General features: G+C 42.2%; 1 protein-coding gene across 1 annotated transcript in view; it reads left to right on the top strand.

Moving 5' to 3' along the window:
• LOC309415218 (lens epithelium-derived growth factor-like) overlaps positions 1-22,901 on the top strand; it is a gene marked incomplete at both ends in the record, with an annotated part of 148,530 nt that overhangs the window by 14,559 nt on the left and 111,070 nt on the right. The window contains one exon of the mRNA XM_082012669.1: positions 2,390-2,528. Coding sequence (XP_081868795.1) covers positions 2,390-2,528 — 139 coding nt within the window. The remainder of the gene's footprint in view (positions 1-2,389; positions 2,529-22,901) is intronic.

The raw sequence follows: 22,901 nt of genomic DNA, 5'->3' as shown, positions 1-22,901 counted from the left end.
CTTAGGGAAGAGTGGCTGGAGAGCTGTGTGGCAGAAAAGGACCTGGGTGTGCTGGTTGACAGCTGGCTGAACATGAGCCGGCAGTGTGCCCAGGTGGCCAAGAAGGCCAACAGCGTCCTGGCCTGTATCAGAAATAGTGTGGCCAGCAGGAGTAGGGAAGTGATCGTGTCCCTGTACTCGGCACTGGTGAGGCCTCACCTTGAATACTGTGTTCACTTTTGGGCCCCTCACTACAAGAAGGACATTGAGTTTCTGGGGCGCGTCCAGAGATGGGCAACAAAGCTGGTGAGGGGTCTGGAGCACAAGTCTTCTGAGGACCGGCTGAGGGAACTGGGGTTGTTCAGTCTGGAGAAGAGGAGGCTGAGGGGAGACCTTTATTGCTCTCTACAACTACCTGAAAGGGGGTTGTGGTGAGGTGGGTGTTGGTCTCTCCTCCCAAGTAACTAGCAATAGGATGAGAGGAAATGGCCTCAGGTTGTGCCAGGGGAGGTTTAGACTGGACATTAGGAAAAATTTCTTTACTGAGAGAGTGTTCAAGCATTGGAACAGGCTGCCCAGGGAGGTGGTAGAGTCACCATCACTGGAAGTGTTCAAAAAACGTGTAGACGTGTCACTTCAGGACGTGGTTTAGTGGGTATGGTGGTGTTGGGTTGATGGTTGGCCTTGATGATCTTAAAGGTCTTTTCCAACCTTAATGATTCTATGATTCTATGGTTCCCCTTTTCTCATCTAAATGAATTTGGAGTATGTCTCAAATACTTCTTTATAGAGATGATAAAAAAAAAGGGAAAATGAAAATTAGGGGTTATGTTGTTTGTTTGATGTTTACCATGAACTATCTCATAAAAACAGTAGCAGCATCTTCAATTCAAGCAGTTGTGCCTTAGATTTATACTTTGTCAGAAAGAGCTGGAATATAGGTACAGGGTTGAAAGTGAGAACGTTGGTCACTGACGTTTTCTCTTTTGCTATTAACAGCTGTTGGATTGCTACTATGACGTCCTAACTCTAGAGGACATGGTAATACAGCAGAAACTTTACATGTCTTGATCTTCTGCAGTACAAAGTAGAATATCAGTTTTTAGTAATTTATTACCTTGTTTTCCCATGTCTGGCTTAGAAAAAAATACAGTGTAGATACTGCAATTTTTGGGAAAAGGTGCCAGTCTAATAGCCATGGTTGTGCAACTTGCACTACACATAATAATGTATGGGTTTTAGGGGGAGGATTTTTTGCCTGCCTTATGGGAGGCCAGTTTCTGTAGATGAAAACAAAGATAAAAAGAAGCAGTGTTAAGCCCCAGATACTGAGAGTAGGTTAATTTTTTTTTCACATTTCTTTTTATGAGTAGGGATGGAGAAGAAATTTGAAATACGGAGCAGTTTAACACTGCTAGCCAGATTATTGAGCATCTCTCTCTTCACATTTAAACTAAAAAAATCTAATTAATTAAAAAACAATATAAAAAATTGTAAGTTTGTTTCCAACTCTGTGCCACCTCATTTCAAAACTTTATTAACTTAAGCAAAGATTTTAGGCCTTTTTAAGTGTCTTTGAACAGCAAAATTATCATAGAATCAGAATAGTTTGGGTTGGAAGGGACCTTTTAAGATCATCTAGTCCAACCCCCCTGCAATGAGCAGGCACATCTTCAACTAGATCTTTATAATCTTCTTGATAAGCTGCTTTTCATTCAGATATACAAGATACTTAAAGACAGAAATGTTAAGCATTTAATGTAAAACATTTAATCAAGTTGTATATTTTTTTGGTTAGATTTCCATGTCTTTCAGGATAAACTATACAGCATTCTTACAAAGGTCTAGGCAATCATTCTATCCCAACTTTTTTTTGTCATCCCAGACATGTTGGTTTTAATTTAATAAAGGTGAAAGATTTTTCTTTGGCTTGAAGTCATATCTTCTTATACTCTTACTCATTATCTTGCATCATGTTTCCAGGATTTAAGGAATCTTTATTTCTTCACATTTTAGCTTAGTTTGCTAAGGAAGCAATGGTTCTTTCTGTACATCAGTCAGGTGCTCAGTTTTTAATCATTGTTTGACAGTGGTGAGTGGCTCTGTCAACTGTGGATCTTAACAAGACATAACAGTCAAGACATAGCATTGACTGTTTCTTGCCGGGACACTCAACACCTAGGAGAGAGCAGTGAGTGTGGTAGTACTAATGGAAAACTGGGTTTGTTGAAAGCAAAAGTTTAGAAGACTAGAGATGCTTCAGTAGCAGCACTTTGCTGATTACAGAATATAACTTCAGATGCCTCATTAATGAATTTTCTTTTTATAATATCTGGTACTAAAGTTAAATTGAAGAGTAGCAATTTAAACATATGATGTTTCTGGCAACTAATGTTTTCATCTCCTGAAGGGCATTCTTGGGACCAAAAGATATATTCCCTTATTATGAAAATAAAGAAAAATATGGCAAACCAAATAAAAGAAAAGGATTTAATGAAGGACTGTGGGAAATTGACAACAACCCCAAAGTGAAATTCTCTCATCAGCAGGTAAGCGATTCAGACTCTGTGAATACTTTAATCTGTTTTGTCATATTGTTGTAAAAAAGCGATGATGGCTTATCTGCTATAGGGGAATAATTGATTGATCTGCATCACTGAGTTGCAAGTTGGTCTAATGTTGCTATTCTTATTGACAATTTACCTCAACTTTTTCAGCAAAATAAGAGAAAATTGCTCTTCTATATAATAAGGGATGCCATTTTATTATAGTAAAGTTAAAGAGGGATCATGTTAATAGTTTCAGGCCACAAGGATAAAGTTATGTTAGTTACCAGGGAGGTTCCAGTTGCCGGGTACTGCATTTGGGTCACAACAACCCCATGCAACGCTACAGACTTAGGGAAGAGTGGCTGGAGAGCTGCCCAGCAGAAAAGGACCTGGGGGTGCTGGTTGACAGCTGGCTGAATATGAGCCAGCAGTGTGCCCAGGTGGCCAAGAAGGCCAACAGCGTCCTGGCCTGTACCAGAAATAGTGTGGCCAGCAGGAGGAGGGAAGTGATTGTGCCCCTGTACTCGGCACTGGTGAGGCTGCACCTCGAATCCTGTGTTCAGTTTTGGGCCCCTCACTACAGGAAGGACATTGAGTTTCTGGGGCGTGTCCAGAGAAGGGCAACGAAGATGGTGAGGGGTCTGGAGCACAAGTCTTCTGAGGAGCGGCTGAGGGAACTGGGATTGTTCAGTCTGGAGAAGAGGAGGCTGAGGGGAGACCTTATTGCTCTCTACAACTACCTGAAAGGAGGATATAGTGAGGTGGGTGTTGGTCTCTTTTCCCAAGTAACCAGCAATAGGACGAGAAGAAATGGCCTCAAGTTGTGCCAGGGGAGATTTAGATTGGATATTAGGAAAAATTTCTTTACTGAGAGGGTGGTCAGGCATTGGAACAGGCTGCCCAGGGAGGTGGTGGAGTCACCATCACTGGAGGTGTTCAGAAAACATGTAGACGTGGCACTTGAGACATAGTTTATTGAGCATGGTGGTATTGGGTTGATGGTTGGACTTGCTGATCTTAAAGGTCTTTTCCAACCTTAATGATTCTATGATTCTAAGTGAACTGTGCCAATTCACTGACTCCCGTGGGTAGCTGCTAATTTTTGCTCAGCTAACCAGGTAGTCTTCAGGCAGCCAAAAGACCAAACACTGCCACCCAGCAGTTTCCAAACTAGTCCTTGTAATATATTAAAGCCTGAAACATTTTCCTTCTCTGAAACTACTGCTAATTGGTGTCTTGATATTCTTTTCTCCCCTAGCAATAACAAGTTTCCTTTAGCTATGGGGTTTATTTCACTTTTTCTGGTAATTCCTATTATTTTAACCCCTTTTCTGCCAGGCTTAATGTTAATTCTTTGAGCATCCAAATTTGAAAGTATTGAAATTTGAGCTTCTGTGTCAATTACAAATTTCACTAGTTGACTTTGGGGGCTGACTGGAACATATATATGAGGGCTGTCTGTGTTATCTCATTGATAAGCTTCCATTACGGGGTTTATGAGATTGGGGAAAGTGTTGAGGGTTTTGGGGAGTCTGTTTTATTTGCTGTATCTGTCTGCTTTCTGTGTTAGCTTGGGATTGGCCTGCTGGTGTCAGTTCATCCCACCCCATTTCTTGACTGTGTTTTACAATGCCATGCATCAAGCCTGCCCAGGTCGGGATGGGTCGGAGGCGGGGTTCACTGTCCTGACCCTCCTGAGTGTTATGTTCTATGTTTTGTCTTATTTCATCCCTTTTTGCAAAGAGGTAGGATTTTAAAACAACAGGGGCTCCCCTTATCAGTGGTCTCATGACTTGGGGGTCCACAGGGGCAGAGATAGGGTAATTACCATATGCACACCTGTCATTCATAGCCTGAAGGCAGGCTGCTTTTATAACAGCAGTAGAAAGTTCACTTAACGATCTTATTGGAATAGCAGTGGGCTCCCCTCTGTCCCGAGGGTCTATGCCCTCTGCCCAGTACAGTACTCGCCACATAATAGAGTGTGGTTCAGTGTTAGGGGCTGGTCCCCAAAAGCCATCCGCTTCACTTTGATCTAATGTAATACGATCACCTCCAGTTAAGGAGACACGCCAGAGACATTCAGTTTCACTTTCTCCAGGCTTCCACCCATATTTTTTGTGCAGATTGGCCAGTTGAAGGGGGTCCCATGGAATGGTCTTTATGGTATCTCTCTGGTTGCCCCCTTGAGGTCCAGCAGATATCTCAGTTTTAATAATAGGGGCTACCTTAAATTCTGATTCATCTAAATCACTCTCATCACTAAATTCTTCATCGGGGGTCCTCCCACATATCTCCATCCCAAACTTCCAGGGAAACGATTAGCTTGCTTACAAATTTTCACAGGATCTAGCGGGTTGGGGGCCCAAAATTCTCATGAGTTCTAGTTTATCCTCTAAATTCCTGCATTTTTCTTGTTCCTCCCCCTGTTGTTTCTGCAGTTGTTCTATTCACAGAGATAACGTTTCTTCTTGCTTTCTTTGTTCAACCTCATCTTGTAACTCTCTCATTTCCTGTTCTTTAAATTTCTTATACTGATATGCAGCTCCCAAACAGGTTCCCAACACTTTGCATATTATTCCATTCTCTTTGCCATCTTTCATTTTCCCTCTTACAAGGTTTAACTGTTCTTTTCTCTTATTCCAATTATCCCTCTTTTCACACGCCCAATCATCCGAAAATTTCGGTGAAGGGTTAACTCCATGCCTGCGTAAGTGATTGAATCCACCATCCTGCCGACTGTGCCAATTTTTGTCGCAGGTGAATTATCAAGAGAAGTCATCATTATGGGGTTAACTAAAAGGGTTTTATTCATTATCAAGTAATGATCAAATGGTAATTAATCAATGACTGAATGAAAATCAAATGGCAATCAAATGGTGATTAAGCAATAATTGAATGTTAGTTAAACAATGATTTTACAATTATTTGACAATGATTTAAATGGTGATTTAATTTAGACAATAATTTAGACAATGATTTAGACAGCGGTCAAATGCTCTGCTACTTACTACACTTCTAATAATTAAGCTATAGCTGGATATATATAAATGTTGCTAGAATACAATATTCTTTTAGACCTAATGTAAAATGTCGCTTACCTCATTATAGATATCAGATACGGGGTAAGGGGTCTCTCAGCCTCGAGGAGTAACCTTGAGAGGCATCCCTGCTCAGGGGGAGATCACCGCCGTGCAGCCTGCTGCCATACAGAAGAGCTCAATGGGCTCAGAAGGACTACAGATTTTTATAGTGTACAGTGATTGACTCGTAGTCAACACCCCCCCCCCTTTGGTGTATGTGCAGGTGTGCAGCTGTAGCAGTTTTAGTTTTGTCTAGTCCCAGCTCAGGCTGGTAATGTTAGCTCCTGATAAGACATGGGCTACACTCCTTATTTCCTGAGAAGATGCAGCCTAGCACAGTTCTCACGGTTTGCACAGCAAGGCTGATTTCAGTCAGGCCTGCTTGTCGGTGATGCCTGAATCAAAGTACTGTTCACTCACTCAGAGTGAGTGCATGTGTCACACCTTCTAAGCTGCAAGTACTTGCTCTCCACAGATATCACGGCAAATTTTATTATGATATCTTAGTGTACTATATTTTCCTCCCTTCTTATATTTGTTAGCCTGCTTGAATCAGTCCTTGTCTGTCAGTGATCCCCTGTTTCATATTCTCCTGATAAACCTTTTGGGCTTAAATTATAGCCATCCATCTATCAGAAGCCCCAAAGTTACTCTAAAGACAGAGAAATTGTCCTCTTTCTGCTTATTTTGTTTATACTTACCTGTTCAGAACTTTATAAAGACTACAGGCCATTTGTGTGGACCTTGATCACAATCTAGGGCCTCTGGATAATACTGTAAAACAAATAAGAAAAATTGGTCTCTCTGAATGTTTGTCATTACTTTCACATGAGATACTAGATATCCTTTTTGCATTAGTAATCTCTGCTTCATAAGACTTCTCTAGTTACTGTGTGCCTAGTTTAAAGGAGAATATGGCTAAAGAGTTTGAATTTCCAAAGTAAGACCAGCAGATCAGATATTCTCTTCTGGATATTTTCTCTGCTTACATATACAGAAAGGTGATGATCCACTCATGGCAGTAGAGAAAGACTGTATTAACAAGGGACATGTACTTTTCCCTATTTGGAAAAAGGAGTCAGTATACTTTTTCAGTTCACACAGCAGCAGCAGCCCTAGTCATAAACAAAAACCTTTATTGCATATGGCATTCTACAACTGCAGAAAAGAATGATAGCCCTTTACAACTGAAGAGAAAACAGTGGGTGAAGGGAGCATAAACATGGAAGGATGTTCATCATCCTGATAGGCCATAATCTCTGCATCTGGCATAATTAGCAGTTAACCTGTTGTGGTGGGTTGACCTTGGCTGGACGCCAGGTGCCACCAAGCCGCTCTATCACTCCCCTCCTCAGCAGGACGGGGGGGAGAAATTAGGATGGAAAAAAAAATAACCAAACACGTGGGTGTTACAAATGAGTGATTTGGATGCTTAAAGAATTGCCACCAAAGAATGATTTTAATATAAATTTGTAAAAGAGTGCAACTTAACAGAATTCAATGGCAAGGTTCACTCTATTACTTACTTAACATGAAAAAGGTATACAAAGAGAAACCAAGTTACAACTAGATTGGAATAATTTGCTCATAGATCAAATCGGGTTAATGTGGCTTATATGTATATTGAGGAGAGAAAGTAGGGGAGACCCTTCCGTTGAGTCATGAGGTTCAGAGTGGACCGAAATCCACCCTTAGTCCCAGACTTGGTCAACGGTTTATGACTAAGGTTAGGTAAGGAAAGTAAAGGAATGCCCCCCCATTGAGTCACGAGGTTCAGAGTGGACCCCCTTGCTTGCTAAACTCCTTCTCAGAGAGGAGTCTAGGTGCAGCTGAATCCACTCCTAGTCCCAGACTTGGTCAACGGTTTATGACTAAAGGGATAGGGTATTGGGGATTCTGGTGTAGTGCTTGGTGTAACTTTAAAATAACAGCAGTCAAATTCACTAACACTATTGAGATAAATCACAATATCAAATCATATAAAACTTAGTAATATAATTAACCTAAGACTTACTAAGATTAATGATATTGAGACAAATCACAGTATTAAATCATAGCGACATATTAAGATCAGACACATAAAGAGATATAGAGAAAAGAGATAGATACGTACAAAGGTACCTATTAAATATCCCCCTCAAATTCAGTCAAATACTCACATCGAATGCTTTGCATCACTCAGTGGGTGATCAGCCGAGCCTCTGAGTTGATCGTGAACTTGAGGGTTCATGGGCTCTAAGAGGTGTTCCACTCAGAGGGAGGTGCTGGTCGCAGCCCGCTGCAGTCCACGAGAGCTCAAAGGGTTTCACTTGTGACCACTATTTATAGGACTGGGAGATGATTGACTTTAGGCGTCAGTAAATTTCCATCCTTGCCACAAATCATATGTTGGTAATTGCTAGAATTCTTGACATCCCAGTGACGCTGGAACTGATCCACCCGAATCATGGCTAGATAAGACATGTTCCAAGGCTGCCTGGGGATGGCGAGTTACTCCCATCTATGCAAGAGTGCTTGATACAGTCAAGGGGCCCTTAACCTCCAAACTCTCTGCTCCAAGGCCAAGGCTTATCAAGCAAGGGGGAGGGAAGAAATGCACCACCACAATCCACCCCGTGACTAAAGTCAATCCATCTCTTTCTCATAGAGTGGCGGTGTGGTCGCCTCTTGCCTCTGTGCCTATGAATAGAGTAATATTATATTCCAGTTGTAATTTGGGGGGGGGGGATTTATTTAAGGTGAACCTTTGTAGCCAGTGAAAATTCCATTAATTAGATTAAACAACATTATATACATGAGAAGGTTTTGTACTAATGTAATCTGGTGTGTTATTCGCCACATTTTGATGTATATAACAATGTTTGACAATAAACATAGTATAACAGGAGTCAATAGAATTACGATGGGATGTAGCATTCGGTTCAGAATTCCCGTTGCTGTTGGTGACCATCCAAACAGAGTGTCCCACCAGTGATGTTCCCCATCTTTCTTCACCCTTTCCAAGATACAGTGTATTTCTGCTGCATCATGGTGAACAGTGATCAGAGTGTTGTGTCCATTGTTTCGGATGTGTTCTAGTAGTTGACTCAGGTCATCATGTTGTAACAGTTTTCTCATCAGTGTGAGATTCATCCCAATAGGGGTAGGCAGTAAATCATGATAGGATATATAATTAGATTGTAGCAATTGATAAGATGTGACAGTAGATGAATAATTAAAATCACATCCCATAATTTTGGTAAAGTTGTAAACACAAATATTTGAGTGGTTGCTTGTCTCCACAGTCATGTCATCTGCAAATATAGAATCACAAAGGGTTCTTATACAAACACATCCATTTCCGATGTATACCAGCACAGTTTCAGTGGTTTCATTGGGGTGTACTTCAAAACGATAAACATTTTGCTCGGTATCAAGACAAATATCTTGAGCCTTGATGGTATTGCTTTCACAGATGAATCCCTGTTGTTCCCATATGTTGCATTAAGAGGCAGAGCAATTTGGCAGAAACTAAACCCCCTTGCTTTCCAGTCGATCCTCAGTTATCAGAGGGACTGGGGGCGGCTGAGCTTAGGTTCTGAGTGATGCCCAAAGTCAGCGTTAGTAGTCCGGTCGCGCCCAACACATTTGTTGGACTATCACGGGTCCGGATGCACTACTAACATCACACTACCTGCTCAGCCGGACACCTCCTGAACTAACACGGCCGCACTCAGAGGTACGGTCGCGTTCAGGGACCACACACAGCTGAGTCAATCAATAGTGCGATTTATTGAAGCAACAGATATACAGGTTCTTTGGATTGCCGGTGATAAATTCACTACCTATAAAGCACGTGCAAATGCTAAAACTACGAGGGACACTACTTGGCTATAAACGCGTTAAAAGATGTAGAGTGACTCTATATAGAGATTTCTAAGTTTCCCGGGGAGGCACTTGGTATGACCAAGGGTTCGAATCTTACCCAACGGCGTCCCGATGCGGGGGAAGAGAGGCTCAGCCCGTCGACTGATCCCAGAAGTTAGAGTGGTACATGACGATGGTATCTTCCCTAACATCCAGCTCTTAAAACATTATTTTATAGTGTTTTACTTTGCAGGTGGAGCTTGAGTGACTCTAGTCATACATACCTTTATCAGGATTGGTGCAGAATTCTCTCGCTTCGCGTTTAAAGGTACAGACTAGGAAAAATTCAGTGCGCACACTCATTGAGGAAGGGTCGCACCTTGGGGGGGTGGTAGCTTTTGAGAGGGGTGTGTGTTTTAGTATTATAATGATATTATAATTAGCAAAGTTCACTCTAAGTACAGCACTTCATCAAAGTTGACAGGTCTTTGGCCCAGGACATTGTAAGCGCAGCTTATCAATGTACATCCTGTGCATCCCTAAACTCCCCTGTTCACAGAGCGTGGCCGCGAGGTCTCCATGGCACAGACCCGTTGTACATGAGTGCTATGTTCCACCTGGTTTCAAGGCTGTTCTTAGAGGGTAAATTTCCAAAGTACCCCTCAGCGATTACTCCACATTATCCACCCCGTGACTATAGTCACTCAAGCTTCACGATTCTTTTCTTTTAGAATAGATGGGAAGTGTCACATACACTCTTGCTATGAGGATCATCGAGCGCATAGATATTTTCTGGGGATATGGACAAACGTTTCAACATAATCCAAAGTCTAAAATGCAAAGCAATTGTTAAAATAAAACATGATGCGGTGAGCATTAATAAGACAACAACAGGGTGAAGCATCTCGTTGAAGATTCCTGTTGTGGTAGGTGACCATCCAAACAAAGTGTCCCACCAGTGGTGTCCTCCATCCCTTCTTACTCTTTCCAACACTTGATGTATTCTCTCTACATCGTGATGGACAGTAATCAGAGTCTTTTGTCCATTTTCCCGAACCTGTTTCAACAACCGCTTCAGGTCTTCATGTTGTAATAGTTTTCTCACCAGGGTAAGATTCATTCCTACAGGGACAGGTAGCAGATCTCAAAATAGAATATAATTTGATTGTACTAGTTGGTAAGATGTAACAGGAGCTGAATAGATAAAATCACATCCTACAATTTTAGTAAAGTTACAAACACAAATATTTGAGCGATTGTTAGTATCCACAGTAACATTATCTACAAACACAAAATCACAAGGGGTTCTCATACAAGCGCACCCTTTTCCAATATATACAAGCACAGTTTCAAGGGTTTCATTGGGATGTATTTCAAAATGACAAATGTTTCGTTCAGTGTCAAGACAAATGTCTTGGCCTTTGATGATGTTACTTTCACAAATGAATCCCTGTTGTTCCCGTACCACACATGCAGCAACGTCAATAGTTTGCCATCTGTTTTCATTCCGTTGGGCCCATACTCTATGCTCTATAGGATAGAGTATAGTTCCGTTGTAATTTAATCCTAACGCAATGATTGGGTATATGGTATATACCGAAGCATTGCGTATTGTTAAGACAAAAGCAGTGTCTTTGCCATCAGTAGGGTTGTAGGTAAAATTGACCAAATACCACCATGATTGGAATTTTCTCTCAAATGTAGTTGCATTATCCCAAACTACCTTTCGAATTTCAGAGGGTAAGATGCCCTCTTCACCTTCTCTTATAATTGCTGCCACCACAGATTGCATCCATAGTTGAGCTTGGATGCAACTGAGAGCTAGAGAAATATTATTTTGGGCTGCACCAAGTGCATCCACAATCAATTGGTGATCCTTTTCGTTTGTTTCTCCCCACTGAGGTAACAAATCTGACACAAGCCATTGGTTAGTTCCCAGTGCTACTAGAGAAGACCGCAATGGGTGTCCTAATTTGCTTAAATCACTTGTTGTTGTGCTCAGTTTGTTTATGAGTACTTCAGCATCTATACCGTTTAAGACTCCCAATCCTGTCCCTATAATACCGGTTGCGTCTCTCCTTGTCCGTCTTGAAGAGACGAGGGTTCGCCCATGTAACCAGGCTAACCATCCTGCATGGGATATATTTAGGAATGGTGAACAGGTTGGTTTAATTGTAGAGAAGTTAATTTGCATCAACATCTCCACTTGTTTGAGGGAGTATGACGGATTAAGCAGCACTTGTTGCCGACCTGTATATTTGATTATGTAAGGGCCTGTGTTGAAGATGAAGGGAGTTAGACCAATGGGAGGCCGAGTTGGTACATTTTTAGATGTTTGCGGGGGTAAAGGTTTCTTATCCTTTGATGTTTCTGTATCAATCATAAATGCAAATATTAATTCCGTGCCTTCGGAACCCCAAAGGCAGTATACAATTATGGGTTTGGTCAGAGTAAAATTGTACCAACAATCCGAATTTGGTTCGGTTATTTTGTAACACTCAGTGTTGTAGTTCTTTGGTCTGGTAGAGTCGGTATGATATGCTTTGATTTCGGTTGGCCTATGGTAATTAGGTCCGTTAGTTACTCGGCAGCTGATTTGTATTGCCTGTCCTGAAATGGCTTGAAGTTCAGCCATCTGAAGAGAGTCATTCCAACTCCATTCATCCTTCAAAAACACTTCATCTCCATGTATAACTAGAGTAGAGAGATTTAAGTTCCTTTTGTTTTGTAGTGTTCCAACACTTCCACTATATCGTGACAATGCATGGTCCCAAGGGTCATTACGAGATGTCATAGTGACAATGGGTATGTTCCTAGCTCCGTATTTCAGTGTGTCGAATAGGATGGATGGAGTTAGGCCTGGTGGTGTATCTGGGTTAGGTTCAATTATGTCTATTTGAACCAAAACAACAACCCCGTACAATGTGGTTGTGACGGCCCTAAACCTGTACAGTGTTGTTGCCACTTACAAGTCACAATAGTGGGCTCCACCAGGGTAAAGTTATACCAACAATCCCATTTGTCAGCGACACAAAACTTTGAGGCTACTGGGTTTCCATATATTGCCATTAATGTGGCTTTCTCATGGGTTGATCCGTTAATCATCCTACACCCTATCTGGATTCCTTCTCCTGCTTTTCCCTTCAGGATTGGAAGCCATCCGTTATCCCAGCTCCACTCATGTCTTGAAAACACCTCGGCCCCATGCATAACCACAGTAGCTAAGTTTAATTTTTCGTTGACGGCATGTGTTCCTATGACTCCAGTGTGTCCGATATAGGCTTGGGACCACGGCCATCCTGGATCTTTCCGGCTATACATCAAAGGGAGTTGTATTAAAGTCAGAACTAAGCACCACATTTTTCACCAAAGTGGTTCACTTTGCAACCGCAGACATCTGCCTCAATTCAGAGCCTTCTTTTCCTGGATTCCTGTGAACACAAAAAGAAATAAACGTGCTCGGTTGTATTCAACCGGCAAGGTTAGAAAGAGGGTGAGATCCACCGGGTACTAATCTGGTGTACTTTTCCTGAGCAATCTTTGGCTTCCCATGCGTAGGGATGGTTTGTTTGGCGGAGCCTGGAACAACAGGGTACTATCTATGTCTTTTTGTAGTTTAGATATTTTAATATTACCTTCAGTAATTGGCATAATTTCATTAATGCCCTCTAGGTATGCATACCATTTACGAACTGTGGGTTTCTGAGCAATATCAGCAGGTGGCATTGTCCCTTTACGTACTATGTCCAGGAGGCGGAAGGGTCCTCGAATAATCACACTTTGTTCTCTCCTTATTTGTTCTGTTTGTTTCACTGCTCGCACTAGCGACAGTAAACCCTTCTCAAGATCTGAATATCTCCTTTCAGTATCGCTGAAAGAGTGAAATGTAAATTCTAGTGGCCTTTCCGGTCCTTCTGGCCCCTTTTGCCATAGGTTACAATGAGAGCCATGTTCACTGAACCCCCATTCCACATAAATAGGGTCAGTTGGATGCATTGGACCAAGTTGTTGGAATAACCTCAGCTCCTTAATTAGCAACTCTAATGCACTCGTATGTTGTTCAGTCCATTCCCATGATTTTCCTTTTTTGAGCAAACTATATAAAGGACGCGCAATAATAGCAAAACCTGGAATGTGTTTGCGCCAATAACTTAGGGTTCCCAAAACTTGTTGTAATTCCTTTACGCTAGATGGCCTTTGTCCATGCTCTGTTTTTTCCAGGGTATCCTGAGGAATAGAAGCAGCTCCATTAACCCACCAGACTCCCAGGAATTTAACTTCCTGTGCAGGTCCCTGACACTTTGCGTCTGGAATTTCTAATCCTAAATCAAGCAGTGTTTTCCGAATGATTTCCATGGTGTCTCTTACACTCTCTTGGCTTTTTCCCCCTATCAGAATGTCATCGATGTACTGATATACTGTGCTATCAGATGAAACAGGAATTTCTGCTAAAATTTTAGCCAAAGCATTGTGGGCAATTGTGGGGGAATGTTTGTATCCTTGTGGAAGCCTGTTAAAAGTGTATTGGATCCCTTTCCATGTGAAAGAAAACTGTGCTTTGTCCTGTTCAAGGAGAGGGATCATGAAAAACATATCTTTGACATCCAAGGCAGCCATCCAAGGATGGGCAGCGCCTTGTATCAATGTCACTATTTCTGCCCGTTGTACATGAGTGCTACGTTCCACCTGGTTTCAAGGCTGTTCTTAGAGGGTAAATTTCCAAAGTACCCCTCAGCGATTACTCCACACCATACCACACATGCATCAACATTGACAGTTTGCCATTTGTTTCCATTTTGTTGGGCCCATATTCTCTGTCCTAACAGATAGAGTACAGTTCCATGGTGATTTAATCCCAGTGCAATGATTGGGTATATGGTGTATATCGAAGCATTGCGTATTGTCAAAACAAAAGCTGTGGCTTTACTGTCTGTGGAGTCATAAGTGAAATTAATTAGATGCCACCAGGACTGGAATTCCTTTTCAAATTTGATTGCATTATCCCAGATTATCTTTCAGTCAGACTTTGGCACTTCCAGTATAATTTAATAGTGCATGGTTCCAAAGATTTTGTGCCCAAATTGGAGGGATCATACTTATCCTGAATAAGAGGGAAAGCAAGGTTGGGTAGAGAGCATGCTGTCATTGCTGTCATCAAAGTAGATTAATTTTCTCCTGTAAAATAAAAGAAGGAAAATGTTTCAGTGGGGAAGGCCAAAGGGGTTACCCCTTTTTATGATGCAGGATAAATCCATAAAAGTGAGTACAGTGGATGAGCAATGATAGAAAATCCAGGTACATGTTTTCGCCAATATCCTAAAGCACACATAAGATGTTGTAATTCCTTTTGAGACTGGGGCATCTGTAATTGTTCTGTTTAAGGTGTCTGGTGGAATTGCTGCACTACCTGCAATCCACCAAGTACCTAAAAATTTTACTTCTCTGCTTGGTCCCTGACATTTTTCAGGTGGGACTTCTTCTGCCTGTTGTAGCGCTTGCCATACGGCCAATGCTGCCTCTCCCACCTTTTCTGAGGAGGTTCCTCCGATTAGAATATCATCTATGTATTGATACAGTTTCACATCCTGAGGGAATGAGACTGTTTGTAAAAGTTCAGCAAGTGCAGCATGAGCAATTGTGGGTGAATGTTTATATCCCTGTGGGAGTCTGTTAAAGGCGTATTGTACGCCTTCCCAAGTAAAAGCAAATTTCTCTTTATCCTTTTCATATCTTTTATGTCTAGCGCTGCCATCGATGGGTGCATGGCTGCTTGGAGTGTGGCTGTTAAAGTTGCAATATTGGGTACTGCAGCTGTTAATGGGGCTGTGTTAGCATTTAAGCGTCGGTAATCAATAGTTAATCGCCATCTCTCATCCATTTTTTTGACTGGCCAAACAGGTGAATTATATGGGGAGTGGGTTCTGGAGATAATTTGTTGATTTTCCAAATCTGCTATTACTTCAGAAATCCCTTTTCGTGGTGCAGCAGAAATCGGGTACTGCGGGACGCTAGTAATTTTCATAGAATCAGGGAGTGCAGGAGCTGCGTGAAGTACTCGCACTGTAGCCTCCTGAATTTTGTCAGGGTCAAATTTTATTTTTGAACCAAAAGACCACACACTGCCATCAGGCAGGTGCCAGGTTTGACCACTCAAGACATCGAAACCTAAAATATTTTCATTGTGGTCGTTAACTGCAAAGTGACAGAGAACATACGCTTCTCGCCTGGGAGCCATAAATTAGCCTTGTCAGTTTGGCAAAGAGCACTTGCCCCATTTACTCCAGTGATGTTAACTCTTTGTTGTTCGAGTCATATACCCAGCTTCTCAGTATCCTGTTGTGTTAATATTGAAATTTGTGCTCCCATATCTATTAGGAATTTTACCAATTGTTGTCGAGGGCCAACTGGGATCAAAATCACAGAATCACAGAAGGTTGTAAAAGACCTCTAAGATCATCAAGTCCAACCATCAACCCAACACCACCATGCCCACTAAACCACGTCCCAAAGCGCCACATCCACACGGTTTTTGAATACTTCCAGTGATGGTGACTCTACCACCTCCCTGGGCAGCCTGTTCCGATACTTGACCACTCTCTCAGTGAAGAAATTTTTCCTAATATCCAATCTAAACCTCCCCTGGCACAACTTGAGGCCATTTCCTCTCGTCCTATCACTAGTTACTTGGGAGAAGAGACCAACATCCACCTCTCCACAACCCCCTTTCAGGTAGATGTAGAGAGCGATAAGGTCTCCCCTCAGCTGCCTCTTCTCCAGACTGAACAACCCCAGTTCCCTCAGCCGCTCATCAGAAGACTTGTGCTCTAGACCCCTCACCAGCTTCGTTGCCCTTCTCTGGACACGCCCCAGAAACTCAATGTCCTTCCTGTAGTGAGGGGCCCAAAACTGAACACAGGATTCGAGGTGTGGCCTCACTAGTGCCGAGTACAGGGGCACGATCACTTCCCTACTCCTGCTGGCCACACTATTTCTTGTGGAGTATTAAGGCACGGACTCTGGCGGGGATTCAGGCCAAAGACCTTTATTGCTACAAGTGTCCGCTTTTTATGCAGTTACAGCTCTTTCACGCACCACAAAATACATCCTGGTTGGTTACCACACACAGTCCACGTACTTCTCACACAGTCAGGATTCGCTGCTTGCAGGTGTCCACGCGCTCCTTTGCTTCCTCTTAGTTGTTTACCACAGCTCCTTCTCCTCAAGGCCAAGCCCTGCAGGTGTGCAGCTGTTTACCAGCTTCTCAATGCCACAGCTCCTTCTCCTTAAGGTCGAGTCCTTGCAGGGTGATCCCAACAATTTCTGATACAGGCCAGGACGCTGTTGGCCTTCTTGGCCACCTGGACACACTGCTGGCTCATATTCAGCCAGCTGTCAACCAGCAACCCCAGGTCCTTTTCTGCCGGGCAGCTTTCCAGCCACTCTTCCCCAAGCCTGTAGTGTTGCATGGGCTTTGCAACAGCCTCTTACAAAATCTGCCCCCCCAACTGCCTGTCATGCTCACTCACATCTGAGATAGACCAAAAAGCCGGAGCCACAGGAAGAAGTCATCAGGGCTCCTCGACCTTCACATCCGAGCATCCCCATACCTCTTCAGTAAATGAGGCACAGAATGACATGAGCAGTTATGGGCAGCTTCTCTCTCTCCTTTGTCTCTCCTTTTCTTTTAGGAATTAGATATGTCTTGAGTTCTTCCTTTAACACCCAGCCTGCCTCCAAAATCGGAGCTTCCGGACAGGTTTATCTCAGACTATAATAAGAGACAGGATCCCACAGGGCTGCTTCATTCCTCTAAAGCCTTGTAGAGCATATTCCAAAAATATAGAAATTGGACTGAGGTGTGGTCTGAGAGCTCACATAACAGGTCAGGGCTGGCTAACTGGAAGGTTGACAGGTAAAATGTAAATTTAGAACTACATTAATTGAGGCAACTAGGAGACAGTCCTAACACACACATAGGGCACAGTTTATGAGAGACATGAAAAAAAGATAGAAACAATGAGGAGGGGGACATTCACTGCAAGACTCCCTCTTGTTATGCTCTAATGTATGTTCTTTGGCTTTATCATCCCAGAATGTGGTCCCCCCTTGGAGAACTGAGTCCCTTCCGGCAGCCCCCAATGCCCTGGAAGATGTCCGAAGCTGACAGAGGGCCCACCTGGATAATGAGGCTTTTTGTTTTCAGGATGTCAGAACAAATAAGGCAAGCCCAGTAGGCAACAGGGCAATCCCAGTAGTAAAATACATCTATGTGCTCAGACACATAATATTTGAGAGACAGAAGTCACTGAAAAGACAACAGAGTACAGTATAATCTTTCTTTTAAAAAAAATTGGGCCAACCTCCGAGCTTCTAGGATCTGATTTATGGTTTTGAGCCTTCAGCTTGCTGAAGCATACACTGTTGAGTGATTCATTGTTGTACCATTCACTGCATGTCAAGGGAAGCTGTTGCATAAATGCTTGCATAAATCATTCTAGAGGACAACTGAAGTCCCAAAACATCTATTGTAGGAAGCAGATACACAACCATAAAATGTTCCAGAAAAACTATGAAAGAAGTGTAGAGTTAGAACTCTGGTAATACATATGGCTTTAAATATATGAAATATTTTCAACTAAATAAGTGTCTTTTACTTTTCCATTTAAAATTTTTTTCTCTAAAGAAGTTCTTAGTTTTAGAGACTTAAAAAAAGATAATTTTCTTCATAGGAGTATTTAACTTAATATGAAAAAGTGAGACTTAACAAACACAATGATCAGTTTCAAATCCTATTAGTAAAGATCTTGCTTATTTGCAATATACCTTGTTAATGCCAAGGGACTAAGTGGGACTGAATAGGTGATAAAAATGTTGAAGGGAAGCAAGCTAGCATACATACCAGTGTCAGCCCTAAAATAGTCTGAATGCAGATTTAAAACTGCCAATCTGACAGGAGACAAAATAGCACTTTATGATTTCTGTGGTGGCAAAACTAGCTCAAGATCTCTGCAGTTTGCTGCACTGCCAGTTTTGCTGATTCAGCTGTCTGCAAAGTAGACTCTAACCAGATCAATGAGCCCAGTAAAAAGCAAGACTAGAAAAAGTCTGTACCCATGTAGTTTAAAGTATGTGAAGCGTTCAGAAAAAAACTTGGATGCAAAGTGAGGACCTCAGCTTGAAAATCCAGTTCTTAAAGCATTGTATAATGATCTCTAGTCCTCAAATTCATTGATCAGTCAAGGACAATGTGTCAGTTGTGTCAGATAGATAGATATGTCATGTCATAAAGGAAATTCAGGCAGACAGCAGAGACGACAGAAACTTATTAAAGCAATAGCCACATAGAATGAAATCATACAAGATAGACAAGGCCATCTGACAAACAAATAAACAAGATAAATATTTTACATTATTTGAATTAGGGCAAGCTACACTATTAGAGACAGAAAAGGTAGCTGATTAATATTAGTAGAGGGAAAATTGATAGAAAAAGCAAATCTGCTAGTAGAGAGATAGAAAGTGAGTGGAACAACCTAGCCAGGGGCTCTACATCTGAGCGCTTCACAATAAATTAACTAAATTTATCTTCATGACACCTTTACAAAGTAACATACTCATTTCACAGACGAATGACCAAATCACAGAGGAACCACATGGCTGAACCAGCTACCAAACTCATATCTCACAGTCACAGAATCACAGAATCATTAAGGTTGGAAAGGACCTTCAAGATCATCAAGTCCAACTGTTAACCCAACACCACCATGCCCCCTAAACCACGTCCCAAAGCACCACATCCACACATTTTTTGAACACTTCCAGTGATGGTGACTCCACCACCTCCCTGGGCAGCCTGTTCCAATGCCTGACCACCCTCTCAGTGAAGAAATTTTTCCTAATATCCAATCTAAACCTCCCCTGGCGCAACTTGAGGCCATTTCCTCTCGTCCTATCACTAGTTACTTGGGAGAAGAGACCAACACCCACCTGTGACGGTGAGCTCCCTGCATCTTGCCTTTGTGCTCTGAAACCGGTCTAGCCAGGTGATCCCTTACAGTTGGACATCCCTTACATTCCACCCCGTGACCTGAGTCACAATTCCACCACTGAGTTCATCATCAGCCAATGTATAATTTTCATCCGAGTCTTTAAGTAGAGCCAGGTATTTTCCAGTTTCTAGGTGGACCTTTACCTGAGAGAGAGATTTTACAATTCTTTTAACAAAACTAATGGTAATGCATGCTACAATAATACAAATGATGATAACAATGTTTGCAACAGATTAGCAATCCCTCCAGTAAATACCCATCCTATTTTACCGAAGATATTTCTCAACCAGGTGGACTTTATTTGGTCCTGCAGCTCGTGTAACTTCAGCTATCTTCTTCATAACACAGCATTCTTCTTGTTCATGGCTTGCCTTTAGGTATCCACACACCCCTTGTTCTTTGAGTAATATCATATATAGCATGAGTCGGTTTTGAATTGAGACTGTTTGCACTTGCGTATCGAGCAATTCAAAATTGTAATAGGCTTTAGTGTATCTGTCCAAGTTAATTGACGTGGAGTATATATAGGTGAGTCATCGCAATTGTCCATGGTTCAAGGGATCTGACAGGAAGATTTCTTAGGATATTTTAAGTCCTTATAGCTTAGACTGTCAGGGATAGCAATCCTTCCTGTCATCTCTTCTCTCCTCATGGATATGAGACCATAAACAATCATCAGGTGATCCCTGCTTTACACTGAACCACGTACATGTGGAAGGAATCTCAAAGCACCACTGAGTGTTTACCAGTTCCACATATCTCAGGACTAAACGTTTTCCCCAATACAGCTTATCCCCATACTGTGTATTTGCCCAAGGGTGCTTGGAACACGGCTGTTGGAAAATTGTGGTTGTTTGCCTCTACATCCCACAGTCTTATTGTCCCTACAAAGGGGATCATAGGAACAATTTAGACCCCAAATGGAAGTTCGATTTAATGTATTGTTAAATGGATTTTGATTCCAGAGCCAATCTAAATTCTTATCTATATCCACAGAAAGAGCTGTTATGGGGATCCCCTGAGCGGGGTATGTAGTAGAGGCAAACAGGTCATCACATGGGAAGAATTAAGCATGCGAGCAAAACCTTGTGTCATCTTATAGATCACATTGTCTGGTTCAGTGTGATTTACTATTAAAACTTAGTTAACAAACAATTATCCTTATCAAACAAACATCAAATTTTAATATTAAACAAACAAAAAAACTTCTGGTCCACGTTCAAATTCTGCACAGCTTGTCCCTTCCATTTAGGTACAGTTTGTACTTCAGGTTGACGCTTCTTAGGTCTCCACCCCGTCGTACTCCTCGTCCCTCCTTTTCTTGGGGCATACCTGCAAGTAAACTGAAAAGTGCTGCTCGACCGTATATACGATCGACAATGAGTCCGTTAGAAATCTGGTATGATCCATCCCAATGTAATCAATTTACCAAGTTTGCCAGAGTGTTTTCCCTGCCCTAATATGTAAAGGTGGGGCTTGATTTGGATGATTCATTTTTAATCGTAGGCAACACTGTGGACAGTGTGTTATGGTCTTTTCACAGTCAGCCAGTGTAGCAGGCCACCCTCTGGCTTGGCATTCCTTATACAGATCAGCTTTCCCAGTGTGGCCACGCCTCTCATGTAGCCATTCCCTTAATCTTACCCACTCCTGTGCATCCGTACTCTCGTCTGCCTCTAATGTACATATGCGGGTGAGGCGGTCAACTTTATTATTCCAGTGGGCAACCTCAGTTATGGCTTTATCATGTGCCTTTACCCATCCTATTTGTAGTGTCTTTTCCTTTCCCATTTCCAATAGCTGCTTCCAGTCCTCTGTTCTCCACACTGGGACCCGATTGACTTGCCAATCATTAGTTTCCCAATGTCCTATCCATTCCATTGCCCCTTTGAACACTGCATGAGAGTCAGTATATATAGTTTGAGCTCCATGTTTCACAGCCAGTAACACAGCCCGTAGCTCCCCTGTTTGGGCGCCACTTTCTCCTTTCTCAATCTCAGTTCTTCCTGTTTTTATCTCTAGAGCTACCGCTGTATATTGCCAAATACGTTCTTTCCGAACTGCAGAAGCATCTGTAAACCGTATTCCTGACTGGTCTGATTCAGCTGTAAAAGGAGGTGCTTCTAAAATAGGTGATGGTTTGTTAGGTTTGACTAACAGAAAGGTCTGCATTAATATCCTTTTGTAATTTAGATATTTTTACTGGCCCTTCAGCAATAGTAACTAACTGGCTAATAACTTCCAAGTAGGAGTACCATTTCTGGACAGTGGGTTTCTGGGCAATTCTCTCAGGGGGAGGAGTCCCTTTTCTGACTAATTCCAGGAGAAGGAAAGGACCCTGGACAACCATACCTTGGTTTGTGCGAATCCGCTCAGCCTTTTTTATTGCCCGAACTAGTGATAACATACCTTTCTCCCAATCAGTATATCTCTGGTCAGTATCACTGAATGAATGCGAAGAGAATTCCAAGGGTCTATCAGGGCCTTCTGGTCCCCGTTGATATAAATTACAATGGGAACCATGTTCACTGAATCCCCACTCGATCTGTATAGGATGTCTGGTGTATAGGGCCTAACGTCTGGTATATGCGAAGCTCATGAATCAGTAAATTCAAGACTTCCTCATGCTGAAGGGTCCACTGCCACTGGGCATTTTTCTTAATCAAACTATACAGGGGCCTAGCAATTATAGAAAATCCAGGGACATGTTTCTGCCAATAACCTGAAGTCCCAAGTATCTGTTGTAGCTCCCTTTTGTTCTCTGGAGTTTTACCATCTTCTATTTTATCCAGGATATCGGCTGGTATAGCCAAGGCTCCTCCTGACCACCAAACTCCTAAAAATTTAACCTCTTGACTCGGTCCTTGACATTTAGTGGGAGGGATTTCTAATTCCAATGAAGTCAGTGTGTCCCAAACCTGACTAGATACGTCTCTGACTGCTTCTTCATTATCTCCACCTATCAAGATGTCATCAATGCATTGGTACATGCTTACCCCACCTGGTACTTTTATCTCCTTCAATATTTTTGCTAATGCATTATGGGCAATAGTGGGAGAATGTCTGTATCCTTGTGGGAGACGATTAAAGGTATATTGCACTCCCTCCCACGTGAATGCAAATTGTGGTTTATCTTCCTGTGTTTTAACAGCATCAGTACGTTCTGTAGCTTTGCTAATAAGCTGCTCCGTCAAGTTTACCATTACACGAATATCCTCTGTGGACTGCCCATGTAACATTGATCAGGGTATTCCTAAGGCTAATGCCTTTCTCCACAATTCGTTACGCTGAGTGTCACAACGAGAACTGGTTTGCCGAGGAGGGCAGGGATTATTCTGCCTGACAAACCGTGCCTGCTGGACCCAGCACTGTAAATTTGAACCTTCCTCTAACCG

The sequence above is a fragment of the Phaethon aethereus genome (genome assembly GCF_964289735.1).
Source record: "Phaethon aethereus genome assembly, chromosome: W".
Classification (NCBI taxonomy): Eukaryota; Metazoa; Chordata; class Aves; order Phaethontiformes; family Phaethontidae; genus Phaethon; species Phaethon aethereus.
The sequence above is the reverse complement of the archived record's forward strand: the minus strand, read 5'-3'. Positions and strand labels throughout refer to the sequence as shown.